Source organism: Zonotrichia leucophrys, chromosome 1, assembly GCF_028769735.1.
Source record: "Zonotrichia leucophrys gambelii isolate GWCS_2022_RI chromosome 1, RI_Zleu_2.0, whole genome shotgun sequence".
Classification (NCBI taxonomy): Eukaryota; Metazoa; Chordata; class Aves; order Passeriformes; family Passerellidae; genus Zonotrichia; species Zonotrichia leucophrys.
In genome coordinates this window covers 15,995,840-16,015,881 of record NC_088169.1, presented here as the reverse complement: position 1 = coordinate 16,015,881, position 20,042 = coordinate 15,995,840, and the positions used below count along the sequence as shown (strand labels likewise).

At 38.8% G+C, this 20,042-nt stretch overlaps 1 protein-coding gene across 9 annotated transcripts in view; it reads right to left on the bottom strand.

The window, feature by feature from the left end:
• Nucleotides 1–20,042, bottom strand: part of MAP7D2 (MAP7 domain containing 2) — an 84,221-nt gene that overhangs the window by 8,700 nt on the left and 55,479 nt on the right. Inside the window, exons 1-10 of one of the 9 annotated variants that reach the window (XM_064707478.1) lie at nucleotides 18,224–18,242; nucleotides 18,072–18,123; nucleotides 17,768–17,882; nucleotides 16,766–16,864; nucleotides 14,706–14,816; nucleotides 13,298–13,420; nucleotides 10,288–10,436; nucleotides 9,079–9,206; nucleotides 1,271–1,494; nucleotides 773–899 (exon numbers count right to left, since the gene is read on the bottom strand). In XM_064707478.1, coding sequence (XP_064563548.1) covers nucleotides 773–899; nucleotides 1,271–1,494; nucleotides 9,079–9,206; nucleotides 10,288–10,436; nucleotides 13,298–13,420; nucleotides 14,706–14,816; nucleotides 16,766–16,864; nucleotides 17,768–17,867 — 1,061 coding nt within the window. In that variant the 5' untranslated portion in view covers nucleotides 17,868–17,882; nucleotides 18,072–18,123; nucleotides 18,224–18,242. Of the gene's footprint in view, nucleotides 1–772; nucleotides 900–1,270; nucleotides 1,495–9,078; nucleotides 9,207–10,287; nucleotides 10,437–13,297; nucleotides 13,421–14,705; nucleotides 14,817–16,765; nucleotides 16,865–17,767; nucleotides 17,883–18,071; nucleotides 18,316–20,042 lie in introns of those variants that run through there. The other 8 variants (XM_064707427.1, XM_064707487.1, XM_064707497.1 and 5 more) reach the window with 8 other exon arrangements.

Here is a 20,042-nt window from a genome sequence, read left to right as displayed (position 1 = left end):
GCCTGTGATTCTTTGGGAATCTCCCACATCTCTGGGAGATGACTCCCCATGTGTCTGGCACTGTCAATAAACATACCCATTTCTAACTTAGCTGGAGAGCTCTATTCCATGTTTCAACACTGTGTCTGTAGTAAGAAAACCCAAAGCTGGGTTTTCTAGACAAGCAGGATTAGTGATTTACTATTAGAGGTCTGAAGGAAGTGCATGGTTTGCTGACACTTGCAACCAGCATCCCATGTGGAGAACCACCAAAAAGCCTGTTCCCAGAACAGAGCCAGAACTGCACTGCTCAGACAGCAACCTTCATCCTGCCCACACTCAGCCCTCAATGCCTGCAGCAGTTGGGCAGGAAGAGGAGCTTCAGGTTAATTATGGATGATTGAAGCTGTGCCATTTAAAGCATATCCTGCTGCTGCAAGACCATTTCAGCTATGTGATCTAGCTCATTTAAAGCCACCTAAAATATTTTTTACACTGTAAACTACTTCAGGTATCACCATACTGCAGTGTGCAGTACACTTCAGCATGGACATGCCTGAAGTATTTGGAAAAGTAATAATTTATTCAGGGTTCTTGAAGAGGCCAAATTATTATTTTTTAACTTCACTCATCTTGGAGACTACAAAAGACACTAGTGAAATGAGTTTGAAATTAAAGAAATTAACAGATAATATAAACTCCTGTTTGATTCCAAAACTACCACAGTTTCAAGCATCTTCAGTGATACAGGTTAAACTATTAGGTTATAACTTTCATAAAGCAACAGAGAGACCTTTCTCGTTCTTCTCTTTCCTGTTTCTCCCTTTCCTCTTGTTCTTTCTGCAGGCGGGCCTGTCGTCTTTTCTCAGCTAGAATTTTTGCAGCCTCTTCTGCATCACTTGTTCCTGCTGTGATCTTCCCTAGGAGAAGACAACCAAGGATGGAAGTCAGGCAGGGAACAAAGAAAGTGTTGAGCAATTCCAGGTTCATTCACCAGGCTGAAATGGGCCCGGTGAAATGGTGGTGAGACCCATTTTTTAAAAAGCATATTTTATAATTTCCAGCAGAAAGAAGATGGAATAGATAAGGGCATCCCTGGATGCCAGCAGTTTCACATCTTTGTTAACAATTGGCTTTTGGTACATTAGTGAAAACTGTCTATTCACAGGTTCCAGTATGTATCTTTACACATTCTCATAAGCCTGTGACTGAGCAGCCTCATGAAAAGAACAGCTCATCATCATTTAAAACTCTCAGGGACCTTGCACTGACATCTTGCAGCAAGGCTCACCTTCAGTGTTCTCAGCCTTTCCAGCAGAAGGCACATGCTTCTCAGGAGCCATGTCATCAGTGCGTGCTCCTGGGGACTTCAGGTGACTGACATTCTCTTTCTCCTTGTCTGCTTTCTTTTTAGGTGTTTCCTGGCTGCTATTGGAAGTGGCACGATGCTTCACAGGAGAAGCTGGATATTGTTTGGTGTTTTTAGGAGACTGAGGATAAGTCTTTGCAACTGTCCTAAGAGGGAAAACAAAAATCAAACAAGACCAGATGTTACACAGCTTGGAATCAAACTCCATCTTCACATTTCTCATTCTTTCTTGTCTCTGGCTACAGAGGAGCATCAGCTGTTTTGCACAATACTGAAAAGAACCACCTGGATGCAATCAGAACTTAAAATGCATGAAACTGACACAGAAGTGCACATGATTACAGAAAATTCTCATTAAAATAAACCAGTAACACTGTCTAAGGTTTAGGTGAGAAATAGGAACTTGTGGACTGCCTAAACCAGTGGTTTTAGTAATGATCATTTCAAAAGAATTCTGTCAACTGTACTGTTTGTACAGTCCCTCTCAACATGTAAACCAAAGCTATGGCTCCTCTCTGTCTGTAGAAATCATAATGAGCTACAGTGTGCTGCTTTCATCTGAACACCACCTTGCCAACCACGGTCTTTTTCTAATCATATCTAATTTTCCAAGAAAGCACCAAATACCAGTATATACAAAGGTAAGGCTGGGTACTACTGAGAGACAGAATTGATCAAACCATTATATTGTCAGCAACACTGTTTGAGTTAGTGCATTTTTCAGCACCAACACAACAGACTCCAGACTCCAAACTCAGCCCCTGCAGCTTTTCAGAAGCCGCACTTGTGGTGATGGTGATGCACCAATACACCCCATTGCAGCAATGCACCCCATTGCTTATCTGGCTGTTGCACACTTCAGGGGAAATCAGCTCTGGGAAAGTGGAAGCGTAAAGATCCCTGATATTCACTGAAAATAGGTGCACATAAAGAGAACAGATTACCAGGAAATATAAAACTACACACGAATGCCATTCATTATTTAGGTAACACCAGTAACTAGCACTTGTAACATCAAGAAAGACTGGGATGTGTGACTAAGTAGTATAAGAATAAAGAGATTACAATCTTAAAATAACAACTTATGTGAGTCTCATTAGAATAAATTATCTGACATTAAAGTGAACATTACACATGTATTTCTAACCTTCTTCCTGGATATGCAATTATGATATAAATGTATTATCCCTTATCACTTTTTCATCTACACTATATAGAGTTTCATATACCATAATATGCTTACTGGACTATACACTCATTCTGGCAGACCACAAGTAAACATGAACAGCAGCTGAAAAACATGAACAGCAGCTGAAAATCAATGGACTGGAGTGGCAACTTTTGTACAGATCTAGCTATAGTATTGTGTGGTCAGAGAGTACTATAACTAGAACAACATTTGCATTGCAATAGTAGAGCAGACAATAAAATCAAGACATCTTTCAACTCCTCCCCAAACTCATGAATTTTGTAGAAAAAAGGGTTCTTTTCTACCATATTAGACTGCTTTTGAAAGAGGTTGAGACATTAGACTACAAGGAGCTCACTCAGAGGTGCCTGGTGCCTGGTTTGTGGGGAGGAAAACAGTGCAGAGTATTGCACCATCCCTACTTTCTTACTCCCACTGAAGAGCCACCAGAGTCCAAAAGCCCTCAGGCTGCAGGAACAGTAGCACTCAACTAAATTTGAAGTTCAGCTCAGGCTCCCCCAATGCCTGCAGGCCCAGGAGCTCCCTTGGCTGAGCTCAGCTGTAGGTAAGCCTGTTCTTCTTGGCTTCCCAACCTGCTGATCCTGACATGATGTCCTGGCTTGTCCTTGGACTTGCTTCAGTAAGGCCTTTGTTGGCTCTCACATGGCTCTTGGTTGACCCTGGTCACTTCTTTTGCCTGCCATGGGATGGAGCACTGTGGGCAAGGTCCCTGTCCTTGTCTGTCCTGCTGCCACCCATAACTCCTGCTGTTCCATGACAGAAGCAGGAGTTGGAAGATGTAGACTGGCAAGCCTGATTCCAGTTCTTGACAAAAACAGCAATGGGAGAAGCCAATGAGTTTGGTTGTATTGACCAAATGTGGTTTTAGCATTGTCTTTCGATTCCTCTTTAGCTTAAAGATGCATTTCCAGGTCCTTCTGACAGCAAAAGCAGATTTCAAGGCCCCACCTACAAGTGTGTCTCTCACATGTGCCTCATCACTGCAGTCATTTCCAACTGCATTTCATAAAAATATAATTGGTAAATAGAAAACATTTTCCTCATGTTTTTCTGCAGCACAGAGGCTGCTTCTTGTTAATTAGACACTTCTTCAAAGCAGAGTCCCTTTTTGCTGTCTTTGGTTCACATTTCCAACTTTACCACATGTTCCTTGCAATGCTTTTAACTGTTGTGACAGAAGGAGCAAAACAAGCTAATAACTGAGGCTGAGTCATTCTCAGTATTAGTACAGAAGTAATTGTTCTCTAATAAAGACATGACAATCAAAGAGGTTGGTAGGAAGGAGTTTAGTCATGAGAGCCACATATCTTGCACTGCATAGGCATTAGAGCAGACTGGTTGTACAACTCAGCTGTTGGGATTAGAAACATGTGCTGAATGTATTATTTGGCTACTGCAACTTTGAACTTTTAGACCTACAGTATTTTTTTAACCAAAGTGCTACAGGCTCTTAGACCAGAACAACAAGAAAATAGTAGAGCTTCATATAAAGTAGCTAAAAGTGAGAAAAATAGAAGACTGATTACTGCAAGGATGAGAATAATGCAGTGTGTAAAGTGCAAAGCTGAGAAAGTCCATCAGGAATAAGAATCTTTTTTCAGATTTTTTTATATCACTTCTTGGATGCCAGTAGAAAGTATTAAATTAACATTGTTTTCTTCCTTGTATTTAAAACATACTTGCAACTTAGCATCTTTAACATTCCTTGACACAAGTAGAACTGTTATTGGAAAAAATAACTCCTTCTAAATAGCATTTAAGTTACGCAGCTTTTCACCAAAAAGAGCCAAACTTGATTGAAAAGCCAGGAAAATGGAATTATTAAGAAAAAAAAATTATAATCACTTGTATAGGAGCCTGTTTAGGTTTAAACCACAGTAAGAAAGTGGGAAACACAGAATTATGCCTGATAAGGATTAGAGAATTAAGATAAGAAATCACTGAAGGCCAAGAAGTGGTAGCATGTCAGTTGTCAGACATCTCACTCATTCTCAGTAACTAGATTTTACAGGGGAATACAGAAGCACCTTCCTCTCTCCAAGAAGACATTCGTTTCCTCACCTAACTGCCCTGAGGGCAGCAGCATGAAAGAAGCTGCCCCCTACATGCTCTGCTAGAACATCTATCAGGTGTGAGGATCCACTGATTCTTAATTACCATGGCTCCTATTTAATTACAAAAGAGATAGTCCATTCTGCAGAACAAAGTCTCAGGAAGAGCATATGAGGGGTTCTGAGCTTACTTTTGCTAAGCACAGAAAATAAAGCACATGTAGCACACAAATCAGAGGTCACATCCAGCTCTGGCCATAAACAGAAGGGCAGAGAACAGCAAGCTCTCCTGAAAAGCCAGCTCTGTGGCAGGTCACTGCTTACAGCTGTCCATGCCGCTGACTGTAAATCAGCAATCTTCAGCAATGCCAGAGCTGCATTATTTTTCTCCTTTCTCCCCATTAATTCAACAAAAACTCTGCTGAAACCACACCACAGACCTGCATGTTCTCAAGCCTGCTTTCTGACATTGCTCTGATCACAGCTATTTCTGGGTTCTGACTTTTTTGTTCTGTGCCATTTTCTCAAAAGCAGTTTTCTTTCATTCTTAGTTTTGATCTTTTGTAACCAAAGACAGATTCATTTCTCTTTTACATTTCTTAAAAGAGAAAAAAACTCAGCATAGGTCGGTAGAATAGTTTTTTGATTAGCTGCATTATTACAGATGTTTCAAAATGGTGAACTGGCCTGTTATCTAGCTAACTGCTGAAAAATCCCTCAAAGTACTCTTGAACAAACATTCTACCCATTGTTTTTATCTTTCCAAGTCAACACAAAAACTAAGAGTAGCAAATGTAGCACATACAAAATAAAATCTAAAATGGGTCACTGCAGGACATAGAAGCTACTTCTGTGGGGAATTCACCACATGCAGACACCTTTCCAATAACTCATTTTTAAACATTTTACAAGTCTGAGTGCACTTTTTTGTACTATACCATGTGCACATTCCATCACTATTCTGCAATTTGAGCATGCACATTTGTGACATCAAAAGTGTTTCCCCCAGACTACAGGGAGCTGTCACCCAACAAAACCACCAGGTAAGGGGTCCAGTTAGAACCATGAGCAAAGGAAATGATCTGGAAAGGAAACATGAACCACCACCCATCAGCAGCACCATCCATCAGTCACCTTCCCCTTCCCTCATGAGGTTATGCTTTGGCAAAAGAATGTGACACAGGCTTGTCAGAGCTTTGATTTTATTCACTGGCTTACACTATGGCTCATCTGAAGACACTCAAAACTAAATCTTACTTCCTTGATTCAGTCAGGTGCCATTGGTTTATTTAGGGACTATTTACCCAAAGACATGTGAAGGACACAGGCTTTATTGCCTTCCTGATCTATAAGAAAGCACACTTAGCTATTCTCTGAGGGATACTGCAGGAATAAACTGATTAATGTACAGATCTTTGAAGATAAAGCATAAAACAAAAAATGACCCAAACCCCTCATCCTGTTGTTATTGATCCTGTGAGAGATCTGAAGAAAATGAGCACTTTACACCATCAGTATCCAATAGCAATTGAAAAAAATTAAAGACAATCTCTCAATTGCTCAAACACCCTAATCCATTAACTTTCATCTTATCCACATTATTAAGATTCAAAGTAATAGTTTTAGATTTCTTTCTGTGACATTTCCTGACATATTTACTTTTTCAAATAACATCATGTTTTGAATTTCTTCCCTACTTTTAATTGTTGTTCAGCGTATTTTGATTTTTTCCCCTTTTCTCCTTTTTATATCTGTATCTGTTCACTCATGTCAGATGTAATGTTTTTGGGCTGACCTTTTTTGCTTTCTCAGTAAAACTTACCCATCCAAAACATTAGTATTTTATTTATGTAATTACTGCAACTCTCTTCTGCCATTAATCACTGGGGCTCTTTAGGCTGAGGTTTTATTGTCTTGTTTGATCGTGTTTCAGTTACTTTACCATGATTAAAAGAGCTTTTTATTTAATAAATAATGAAATAACGTACTTAGAAGACAAGTTACTGCCAGTCAGAAACCAAGATGACAACTGTGAAAAACTGGTAACTAGAACAACACCAAGAAAACTTGAATGCCAAGCCACATATTCTTAAGAAAAGAAATGTATACAGCTAATTGTCATGTAAATCATTGGCCATACTTGATTCTTTCCTCAACAGCTTTAAAGGTTAAGGTGCTATGCAGGATCACTAACTACTAATGCTGTACAATATGTGTTCTTATTTCCTCCAGGGTATTTTTTCAGTCATATAGTGTGCTAGAAGGAGAAAGATTAAACATGTAAAAGATTGTTAGGTTTGAAAGGAGAATGAGTATTTGTATACATATTTAGTCAGACTAAAATTATACTTGAATGTCAGATAATGATCTTGCTGGTCAGTGGATTTAAATACAGGCAGTTAGGCTTTTGGAACTGTCCTTTAGATTGTATAATCTTATCTCCTCAATGAAAATTAACAGTGGAATTTGAGTTGTATGAAAAAATACATATATTATCACTATTATAATCTATATATAATAATACAATATGGTCATTAGGACACTTTTAATTTTAGAATTATGAGGGGAAGTTTTGAAAGTGCTGAAGCAGAACTCCCTGCGATCAGTAACAAACAGGGATTTAAACTCTATTTACTGTATCTCTCATAAGGTCAAGAAGGGTGTCCTAATTGGGCCACGTTAAGATTAAATGCTCAGTAATACATTCCTAGACATGGTCAGAATCAGATTCCCTTAAGAAAGAGAAGGAGGGGAGGAAAAATAAAAAGAGATCACTACTGTGGCTCACAGTCATAGAGAAACCCACCAGCAGGCTTCTTACTTCCTCCATGCAGCATCTGTTTCTTCTTCTAAAAACAGTACTCCTTATAGGCATGAAAATATTTTCCTGTACAAAGGTTATTATAATTTGCACCTCTGGGAAAAAAATTCTCCAAAATTTCCTAATCTTTTATCGAAATTAGTGCTTCAAATTAAGACTGGGCATACCCTTTCCATAAAGCACTAAAGAGCTGTCTCCAAATAACTTTTTCTTTTAACCACTGGACATTCTCTGATGATCTGCACTAACCTTGGCCTGACCAGCAAGCAGCACTTCACTCCAAGCTAGTTCATTTCCTACCAATCATTTTGCTTAACTAAGTGTCTAAGCGTGTCTCTTGGTGGGTCTTTTCTCTGCCTCTTATACTTTCCTGCTATACTGAACAACTGAAAAATGCATTCTGAGTAGGGAATATCAGTACTTGCAGAATAACATATACTCTTACAGCTCAAACTTTTTTTAACTTTACATTGCAGAGTTCCACTAGACAATGATCTGCTCAAAACTGTGATAAGAAAACTGACCGTCATTACCATTGCATCTCATTAAATTTTTCACAAAATGGATGTAGTTCATACCACAAAATCTGATGACATTACATATATAATATTGGAAGTTTGAGAATTTGTAGCTTTATAAGAAAAACCAAGAAATGCAGTGTCCCAGTTACATGCAAGGGGATGTCTAAATCAGAAAGAATGCTGAGAGTCAGATGGTTTCCTTATGTTGTCTAACATCAGATTCACACACAAAATCATCCCCCACTAAAGGGCTGTGCCCTCAAAGCTGAAAGAGAAAAGGAACACCAGCTGGTTTTTCAGGCAGAAGAAATTTGTCAGAAAGGGGATCATCAAGTCTGGTTCAAAATATGGCCAGCTTCATATTAAAAAAGATAAAAAAGACAATTTTCAAGACAGAAGTGGCACTCGTAAACAAGGTCTAAGGGAAAAAGTCCAAACCAATCAACCAGCCAAAAAAATTAGGCAAGTACTGTAGACCAGGACTTCTTCAGCATACTCCTACATTAGAGCCAGACTTAATATTCTGTTCTAAGAAGCCCATTTGCTTAGACTTGAGTTTTAAGCTGTGGTACATATAAAACAATCAAGAAAAGCAAGTCAGTTGTCAGTAAGCCCAGATATGCTATAGAACCACAGCTCTGCATTAAAAAAAATAAGCAAAAGGTGCAACAAACACAAAACCACAGAGGTCTGCAAATGAGCAAAGGTTAAAAACAATGGCTTAGATGATACATAGTTAAGTGTATTTACAGCACCAGATGGTCATGCCAACAATAGGAAATGCATATATTAAATGCTGGAATTTCGAGTTAGTATTCATGAGGAGTGCATTTCTTCACATTAGGCAGTTTCTTCAAAATCAAACAGGGATTTCATATGAATAATGAAATGCACTGTAATCTCAAGACTGAGGAAAGGTAGAAAGAACTGTCTCTAGTGGGTACTACCACGATATTACAGATATCAGATTTGTCTTCTACACCTCTCCTCTCACCCATATGTGTGTAGGTATTAATAAAATTAACTAGATTTTATACAACACTTCAAAGCAAGTTCCTAAAGAATCTGTGCCTTATTTACAGGTAATGAGAAATTCACAGGATATTTTTCCACTAAGAAAAGCATACTTAGGTGTTGCAGGTGATGCAGATCTTCTGGATATAGCAGCAGGAGAATCAGACCTTCTCAGAGGAGATCCCATACCAGATGAGGAACCAGGTGTTGCAGGTCGCTTCTCTTTCTTTATCTTCTCAGTCTAGAAGCACAGTTCATTTTCATTTCCATAATTAGGATCAAAAAATCAAAAAATGCATTTGATTGTTTTATTAGCAAGCTGGCATATAAAGAGATTTGTGTGGCACACTTGTAAAAGCTTTTACAACAGGCAGCTCACAAGTGAAGTGCTATTAATGGTTTTTTATTTTACATAGACATAGCACACACCCACCCCTGTCTTGCATGGGTAGAGCCTGCAAATTTCAGATAAGTAATACACATCACAGCCTCTGCAAGAGCTCTTGGATGGAGTGGTGGCACTGGGTGGAATCTTCAAAATCATCCACATGCCCCTGCTTAGACATGATCAGCAGTGCAAACAGGCATCTCAGAAATGTTGCTGCATGTAGCACTGAATCACACCTAAGAATGACATTACACAAATCTTTACTGCCAGCTTTGGTTCCCTCACTTGCAGCTAATTTAGATGGCATGATTCCCCCTAACATTAAGTATTACAAGATACAGGACCTTACATGAATATTATAGCCCTAACACAGATTTTTTTTTTTTAGCATGCCTTCAGCTGTGTAGACTCAGTGAAGGTGAGTGACCTGTCTTTTCTTTTCTGGAAACAACAGTGGATCGATAATGCATCTTTTAAGCAAACAGCATTAAAAATGTCCACAGAAAGAGTTAAAGCAATTGGTGTAAAACAGAGGCATTATCAATACACTTGGGGAATTTCTGAAATATATGAAGCTTGCTCATTAACCAGCAAGCCTGGATAATCATACTCAGAAGGGAATTATATTTGTCATCCCTATTCCCAGAAGTTATAAACAAGTCTGAAAACAGACACTTCAGTGCCTCAGTTCTCTGAAAATAAGGGTGTTGGTGCTCCAATATCAGCACTCAGCACTGATTCCCAGGAGGAAGAAGATATTAAAATGCACCTTAACAGGAGCACAAAGACAACAGGTGTTGGCACAGCTCACTTTTCTACTGCTGTTTCCTATAGCAGGGGAAGTACTTCATTTCTATTCATGTAAAGTGAAAGATAGCAAGCAGAAGCTGCATCAGTTTACCCAGCAGTGAAATCAAAACCATTACAAACTCACCTGAGTAACTTCAGCTGCAGGTGCCCCTTTCATGGCATTGGCAGTGGAGGGTGAAGTTGCCTTCTTCCTGTCGGTGCTTCGGGTGGGGGAAGGCTTGTAGGGAGATTTAAGAGGACTAGCTGGTGCTACACGAGGACAGATATGGAATACTAAAGAGTTATAGTACAATAGCAAGAGCAAAAAGGAGCACGGATAGAGGAAGTAAAGGAGGGGAGAAAACAGCATACTTTTATGTTATAATGTTCAAAGGTAGTTTTAAAGTGGTTTTTAGTATTATAAAATATCACATATAATGCATTCAACATGATCCCCTGTTTATTAAAAATATCTCGACTAAAACATTTAATAGGAAAAAAAATTATCTCTAAAATATAATACTCTTTTCCTCATATATATTTTGAATCACCAATTGACTAATTCTGTGACTCTTTTTTCTTCTAAGAAGTCCAGCCTCCTTTGCATATGATAAAAAGAGTAAGCAGATAATGCTAACTGGGTGACTTTTGAATGCATACTGCAAAACAGGAAAGGTGACAGAAGCATAGGGAGTTTTGTCTTTTTTAAACCCTGAACATGCAAAGGCTCCTAAATATGCTAATTACTTTCTAAATAAGATTTAATTTAAAAAATTAACAAAAAAGCCCCCAAACCTAAACTAAATGCTGCTGTAGGTATTTCAGTTATTGTTATTTGAGGGAGACATCAATTTGAGCGTGACACATGCATTACAGCTTTTAGGGCAGCTTTTTTTATTTGCAATATGAACAGGATTTTTTAAAATGCGATATTTTACTCCTGATTTTGCTCATATTGCCTTCTAAGATGAAACTTTCACATGCATACAGAACAATCAACAGAGTATATGTTTTATCAATAAGACAGACACTAATTGCAATCAAGTGATAGAATGTTTCCAATTTTAGTCAACTAAAGTCAGGAGGGATATTGACTTAGAAAAAGCAGCAATTATGCACTAATGTAAAGAAAGTCACGTTCCCAATTTTTTTACTGGAGACAGCCCTAATAAAATTTTTATGAAGCCTTTTTGAATACTTTGAAGTTTAACTGGACCTTTGTACTCTTTGACTCACTTTCCAGCCAACTGGCATACGGTCACTTTATATTAACAAAAACATTCAGAAACTTAAAAGCTGCCTAAGAGAAATATTTTTACTTCAACTGTTAAAAGAATTAATTATGCATCCAGTAACAATAGTGTGCCTGAATATCTTGACTTCGAGTGACATTAATAATGTGTTGCTGTAGAGTCTGAAATTGAGGCTCCTCATTTCTAAGCTTACAGAAAATTCAGTAGCAGAGCAATTTTGACCCCAGCATAATGACAGGAGGCACAGCATGAGCTCCTGGAAAGGAAGATCTCTCTTCTTTATTCAGAAGCTACTTCTGTGGTGAGAAGTACATGACAAATGGGAGATGTCCTTCAACTATTTTGCCCGCAATTACTGACAAAATGTCAATGGCCTCTGAGATTGTTGTTTGCAGCCTGTGCTACAGCCTGATTGACTTGTGGGGAAATGACAAGAGAATGCTTGTTCAAAAAGCTGTTCCCAAAATCAGCTGCCCTGTTTCAGCTCAATGAAAAAGCAGTTTCCAGAACAAATTGTACCCTTGTCAGACATGCCAGTGTATTACTTTAAAGATCGTGTGATGAAGAGAGATAAACCTGAGAGTTTACAAACAAAATGAGTGAGGAAGGACAAAAGTCACCCTTATTGATTTCTTGGAAATCAAATACGAACAGAAAAAAATCAACCACAGGGGGCCTCAGCAATTCAGCTCAAAATCTTAAGCAGAATGTACTGATCTAATTTTGACTTGGGTTTTGCTCACTCTTGACAGTAGCTGGTCCCTGAGCAGTAATCAAATCAGACACTTTCTCAAGTGCTATATGAAAACATTTCTGCTTCCAGTAGAGGCTGTTTTTAATGTAGAAACAAGGGAAGCAATTGTAGAGGCATTCAGTATCAATGTCCCTATGCACTGAACAGAGAAGTAATGCACAAGGGAAAGTAGGTTTACTTAGCAATTCATTTCTAAATAGCTTTGCATGAAAAACACAGCTACAGAACTTAAACCTAGTTTAACCAAGATGTGTGAAAACACTCATCATAAAGATGATCTGTCTTTATCATCTAGTTTAATCTTGGAAAAGTGTCTTTATTATCTAAATAGTTTAATCTTTTGCAGACAGGAATTTGGGTGCATGCTTTGGGGGGCTTTTTTTGTTTGTTTGTTCTATTAAAAGTAAAAAGGGCTGTTAAACTTTTGTTTTATTTCAGCCAGTGCTATGACCAGGTATGGCTTTATAAACAGAAACTACTCAAAGTCAGGCACTTGCCCAAGTACTAGCAGGACAAGAAACATTATTTTTGTAGATGTTTGCAAAATACTGGTTTTATTAGTCTAACCTTGGCACATGGGAATAGTAACTATCGTCCCTTAAAGATCAACAATTTCTGTAACTGACACCTTCCTATCAATAGTCTGGTTTTCTGTATGTGCATTTACACCTATACATACATATAGGTGTCACATACACACAGCCACACAGTCAAAGGCAAAAAGATACTTAAGAGATAGAAATTGGAACCCTGGTAAAAATAATTAAGTCTCAGTGGTGCACTGGGATTTTTGTTCTACATACTATTCGGGTATGACAGGGCTGACATTAATAAATCAATCAAAGCCTCTGAGAGTTGTCACATTCTTGTCTAAAAACCTGTTTCTTAAATGAATATAGTATTTTTTTTATAGTCTGCAGTTTCAATTTTTTTTTCTAAAATAGATATTCAGAATAGCACAGACAAGACAATGCACTTTTCAAAGATTTTAAATACACTGTTATCTGAAACAACTTAGTTCATCATTGATTTTGTAGTATCCTGTAAATTGCCAATTGTTTCATAGTACTCTGTTTCTTCCAGCAGCTACATAAATGCAGCTAAAAACAAACCTCAGTGGTTTCAAAGTGAGGAAGTCACATTTTTACCTGGAGTATTGTACTGCTCAGAAAGCATTAATGTACTTCTGCTTCTGGCTAAAGATGACTGTGTGGGAGTCAGCAGTCGAGAAACAATAAAGTTTTCCATTGGACTAAGATGCATGCGGTGAGCTGAAGGATGGGAGCAAATAAAATAAAATTTAAAATGCAAAGAAATAAAACAATGTTACATTAAAATAACTGAAACAAAATGATGAAATGATTAAATGAAATGACAAAAAATTCTAGAACTTTCTGAGATTTAAAATACTTGAAGATAATTTTCATTCCCTCTGAAAAGAACCTTCTAATTTCTCCATTAAGTTTCCCACTGATACACTACACACCATAAGGTTAAGCTCATGTTGTATGTTGATTTTACTCAAGAGGCATGTTACATTCTGCAAAATGGTTGCTTTCATGACTCAGCACTAAAAAAGTTTGTCTTCTTCCCCAGCAGGAAAGGTAAAACACTTGGTAAACAGCTCAGCCACTCACTAATGTGCCACCCGTGCTGGGACGGCATTTGAAATCTGCCATCTCACCATGTTACGTAAGTCTTATTTATACAATATGCCTGCATTACTTCCTGCTCTATAAATATAAGTGTCAACTATATAAGACATATATATAGATGTTCCTATTACATGTATATATAGCCATCTGTCATAATAACCTCAAAGCTTCTGATGAGCTTAAGCAATTCAAAAATTAAAATAAATTTACCTTCTCTTTTTCATTCTAGAAACAAACCTCCATAATTTATTTCAGTAAATATATTTTTTCCCATTAGACTTAAAAAAAAAGGGGTAGAAAGAAATAAAACCTAAATAAAACACAACATAAACCTAAAAAAATCCAAAGAGTTCACAGTGAGGTAAACCCTTCAGTCCTCTTTGTAGTGTTTAGCAACCACTAATCCTACAAGATGATCATCTTGATCATCTTTTGTGGAGTCACTTGAGGATCAGTTTCGTAAGAAATAAAGGGGCTCTACAACTCTGGTCACCAGATTGAAGTCTCCCAGGTGGTTCATCAGACATATCCCCACATATGGAACATCCCATATCTACTGCCAGGCCACACCTTTGCTTTGCTTGTTTTTCCTTATTTTGATAGAAGGTCACAAGCAATACAGTTAAAGGAAATTGCTGCAGTTGCAGCCTGTAGTTACAACCTGGTTTGCTGGAGTACCAAAATTTGGAAAAGAATCAGTAAAAAGCCCATGGCATTTGTGCTGGACTATGATCTCCAGCAGGCAGCACAGCCTTGGGACAGGCTGCAGAACCATGTTATTAATACAGAATCTCTCAGATGTGTGAATAACAACATAAGCAAAGCCCAAAGCTCTATGGAGCAGAAGTGCTCTAAGCAGGAGGAGAGTTAATGCTGGCAGCAGACCAGCAGGTTCACTTGCCTCTGTCGGGGGAGTGCGTTATGGCCGCTGTGGAGGACGAGAGGCGTTTACTGATCGGCGACTCCATTTGCTTTGGCAGATTCATTGTAGAAGCTGAAAGTTTGTCACATGCTGCAGAGAAACGCATTGAAGATATTTGTATTCACACCACAGCGTTGATAAACTCCAAAAATTAACCTTGCATCTGTACTTGTGGCCTTGCACTGATCATAGCGCTGAACTGGCACAAGATTGTGGCCACAGCTCCCTTCACAGAGAGCAGTGGACACATGAGATGAGCTCTTTGTGACCAATGAGGACCAGCACCCTATGACACATGCTTTGGCATGCAGCTTTTCTGCTTGTGAATTTCACATTCCAGTTTCACAAAAGCCTATTTTTTATACTGACACTGATAAATAATTATATATCAGCACAAGCATAAAGTCACCCAAAGAAAACAAACTGCATACATGGCAACTCTGAGCTCGTCTTCATTCCCCCTCTCCTCTACCTTCAGTCTGGAAGAGCTGAAGTTCACATCAGACATTACTCTAATAAGAAAATGACATAAGCAATATTCCTGCATCTATATAAGACCTCGCTGTTTTAATGACTGAGCTGGCATCAGCCATTTGGCTTTATCTTTCTGTGCTTGAGAAGAACTAAAGAAAACAAACAAACAAAAAACCAGAGGTTTTCTGGTATCTTTCTTCTGAAATACTATTTGATAAAGTCTGCTTGAGCATAATATAAATTTCCTACCTTGGGATTTATTCAAGTGAATGAAAGAGAAATCTTATTTAAGTATTAGCAGAGTACTAGTACCTCATGATCACTGTATGATACACAGAAGCTAAAAGCACAGACGCTTTGCCCCTACATTTGAATTTTATTTCTTTCAAAAGCAAAACTATTTTCAGCTAGAGACATGTATGTGACCCTAATTCTGCATCTTCTAGGTTACTGCATTCCCTACTATGTCCATCAAATCATTGCCTTAGTGGGGTTTCCAAGATTTGGCTGCATCTGCTACAGTAAACAATGCAATTCACTACATTTCCTTTTTTAAAAAAGCATCTATAATGCTGGTATGCTGCAAAACATCAGTTGCACAGGCAAATACCTTTGCATATGAACAACAATCAGTAAAAAAATGGAATATGTTTGCACAGAAATATTAATTCTGTGAGATCATAGGCAGAACAGTATTTACTGTGAATTCTGCAGGAGTAATAGATAAACAAGTCCTCCTTTGGGGGAGAGAACAAACCTACTTCTCAAAAGCACAGGCTGTGCTTTCTTTTCAAACTACCAAGTACATTTGCAATCATGAAATCACATTTTCAATTTGAAATCCAACATGCAATCCATTTGTTAGTTTGAAAAACTCATACTTCAGAGCCCTTTTATGGGAATAATAATAATAATAATAAAACCACTAATAAAACACCACTAAAAAAACAAACCACAAAAACAAAAAACAAAAACAAACTAAACCTGAACAGTAGAAAACATGATTGCTTAAACAAAGTCAACCACTTGAGTTGGTCATAATTCATTCTAGGAAGCTGAAAACATAACATGGCTGTTTGTACCAAATTTTCTTGTTTTCAAAATATTGCAGAAGAAGGCCCTTGAGATGGAAAAAGAGGGCTGTTTTGATGAAACATGGTCTTCATAACACATTTTCTTACTGTGCAAGTGAAATTTTTCTCAGCAGCACCAGCACACATCCATTAGAACGGTCAAATATACATGTAATTACTTACACACACACACACACAGAGCACCCACAGAATTGAAAAAAATTAAAATCTGAGCAGTAGAAGTCTACAATTACTGAGAAAACCATGAAATGCCTCTACTATGCTGGAATGTGAGGCATGCACTGCTCCACCATGGCAAAATTAAAAGGAAATTAAAAGACACTGGTCTACATCACTAAGGGTAATGCTGTAGAGTAGCAGACTGAAATGATAAGAAAACAGTGGTTAAGAAGAACAAGAATCAGAGGATGGATTACAGTGATTAGAACAGTTATAAACAAGACACAATGGTACTGTGATTCTCTGAAATACCATTGAAGGAATCAGCAGGAGCAGTAGAGGTCACAGGGTCTGGAGGAAGGGTGTTGGCAGCTAAACCTAGAACAGGGGGTGGGGTATTTTCTGATTCACCTACACAGCAGAGAAATCAGAGCAAAAAGAAGTGAAAGAAATTACTGAATAAGTTGGGGGAGCTGGAATTAAGCACAAACTGTATCACAAAGGAAACTGGTTTCTTTCTCAAAGTATAAGAGACTTTTTCATTATTATAATTTCCTGGCTTTTTTAATGACATATCAAGAAAAATATGATATGAAACAGTTTGTCTTTTTAAAGTTAAGTACACTTACACACTGTTTAAAAGAGAGTAATTGTTATATTTCATCAACACCCAAACATGGATGTTTTTCTCTATCACAGCAGTTTATTCAAACCAGATAAATTCAAATAAATTTTATGTTTTAAAAGAGAAAACATGCACCTTTCTGAAATATAAAAGCAGCACATGACTCATTATGTAATAAAAAGAATTTCCTCTGAAGCCAAAGCCAAAATAGCAGTAACAGAATGTACGTGGGGAAAAAACACAAACTATTTTCAACTGCACATGCTGCATAGTCATCTAGAAATTCCCATCAGGTTTTTAGAAGTACTAAACAAAAACAGAACATCTTTTGCAAGCCTTAGACAGCACTCAGTCCTTTGGTGAATATTAAATTTTCTAACTGTGTGCAGAAGACAATGTGGAAGAAGCGATTAAGGGAGACAGTGCACCAATTTTAATCTTAGCATTTAGCATCCTCCCAACTGATGCTGCTTACTCTATTAAAATGATCTGCATTCCTAAAGTTAGGAGGAACCCGTCTCCACAGAAGGTATTAGGGAGAGGAAACCCGGCAAGCAATTACAAAGCACTTATTCACGCCCCAAGGCAGCGGTACCACCCTGACTCTAAACCCATCATACTTACTATCTCCACAATCTCATGCATTTTGCACTTGCAGATCTGCAATGCAGGCAGCCTGTTTCACTCACCATCTCTGCCTCCTGAGCCTGCAGCCAGTGCTCCTCCCCACGACCATCGCTTCTGCTTCTGTTCCAGCTGCTGGCTGCGTTCGAGGGACCGGCGCATCATGGCTTCTAAACGCTCCTGGGAATTTGGTACAAACCCCGTCAGACACAAATCCCAGCCAGTTCTCCGGGGGCTTCCTTCCCCTGCCTGCTGAAACCACACTAAAAATACACAGTCTCCCTGTTGCTCCACACAAGATGCTTACAGGAGCTTGCTCACAAGAAAAGAAAAAGAACTGAATAAAGAAGGGATCAGCATGCTACCTACCTCCAGATATGAGTATCCTTTGTCTGCAAGCCACTGAGGTCACTACAGAGGCCTAAGTAAATAACACAGGTTGCATCACTGCCTAGCATCTGCTCCTGCTGGTGAGGCTGCTGCTGTGCTCTGGACTTAATTTGTATAAGAATAATGCTCACCAAGCATTAACTCCTTCTTGTCTATGCAGACATCAGAATTTTTCCCATCCCTTTCTGAGCACAGTTAAATTGCTGCAATGCCAGTGGCTCCACCTAGTCACTCAGATAAATGATCACTTCAAACCCAAAGTAGGTTACTTTGCAGGATGCCCTACTTATTTATTTATTTTTACAAAAACTCCCTCCTTTCTTCTTTTATGTTTCTTAAATCTAGGCATTTAAGACCTTCTGATTTTTTTTCTTCTCTGTGCATTTATTTTAGTGCATGCCTACCTCATACGGCTCCCAAGATTTCCTTTTTTCCCCCTGCCACTCCCATGTTCTTCTCCATGAGTTAGGATTTTCACAGGGGGAAGAACAGTATTAATTTTTTCTCTCCTCAAATCTTGCTCTACCTTTAACTTACAGCTAAATATGGTCACTTTATTCCCTCTCCATCACCTCTTGACTCTCAAAAACCTCCACTGAGTTTCATTCCCACCTCCTCCCTCTGCTAGTTTCTCCGTGATTTATTGTTGTGGCAATGATCCCTGCACTTTTTCTTTTCCTCCTTTCAAGCAGATAAAATGTGGTTCTTCCCCACCCACAATTCCATCATCTAACAGCCTTTCCCTTCCTCCTCCCAGCACCTCATTCGCATCTGGCAACCTCCTCACCCTCACATTTCAGCAGGCCAACCCCTACTGTGAAAGATAAGTCTACTCTTGCTGCCTCCAGCTCCTGCCCCAGCTAGTTTTAGCCCTTTGATCCTATTAGTATTTTTGGTGCTATTCCTTATTACCTTTGCTATGTCCCTTTGGTCTAGTATAAAACTCCCACTCTTATCCACTTCAAACTGGATCCTGCAGGCTCCTGTGATTACATCATACCCATTTTGATTTTTATCTCCAATATCTTTTGGCAGCTCAGATAAATTGTGTGGAAAACCCTTCATGCATCTCTTGGCCAGATTACTTTCTCTCACTGATTAATACCTTTGGTCTGGCTTTCCTGAGCTATTTTACCAAAAAAATTCAGTCTCTGTTTAAGTGTGTTTCCTTCAGGCTCTGCACTGGTGCTGAGCCAGTTGTCTCTGATGGAGCTCCTTCAGCACATCAGACCCTAACATCAGGCACCTCCAGTAACCTCCATACTTTATACATGTGCCTGTAAACTTTGTCTTACCCTCCTGGGCTTCTGACCCTGGTCACTGACTTTCTACATTGCCTGATGTCCCCTCATCTACTTCTGATTATCTAAAATATATTTCTGCCTCTTCACATCTTTGAAGACTCTTTTCTACTACCATGACTTGCAGGAATTTATTTCTGAGCTTATTTTTTCCACCTCACCCAACCCTCATACCAGTTATCCATCAGTATCAACAGCAAGCCACTACTTTTTAATCTTTAAGCTCTCTTCTAATTTTATTACAAATCACTTGCTCTATAAAATATTCTATTACCCTCTATACAAAGAGTGAAAAAAGGAAATTCTTGCACCCTCTATCATTCCCAGCTCTCCTGTGCCTGTTACCTTTTGGCCAGGTGACCCACCCTGCTGTTTCTGCTGCTGTGCCCAGGAAGAGGAGCTTTCAGTGGTGCTGTGAGCTCACGTTCTATCAGGTAACATCATTCAAAGGCCACTGAGAGCAGGCAGCTGCTCCCCTGCCCCCTCCCCCCCTTCATCCCCCTCCTCTGTCTACTCAGTGCCATCAGTGTCCAGGCAGGCATGAAAATGAGAGCTCTGCCTCTTTCCTTGTCCCTGCAGAGCAAATGAAGGAAGCACCACAAGGCTCAAGCGCAGCCTCTTCTGCAAGAGCACAGAAAGCCCCACAGCC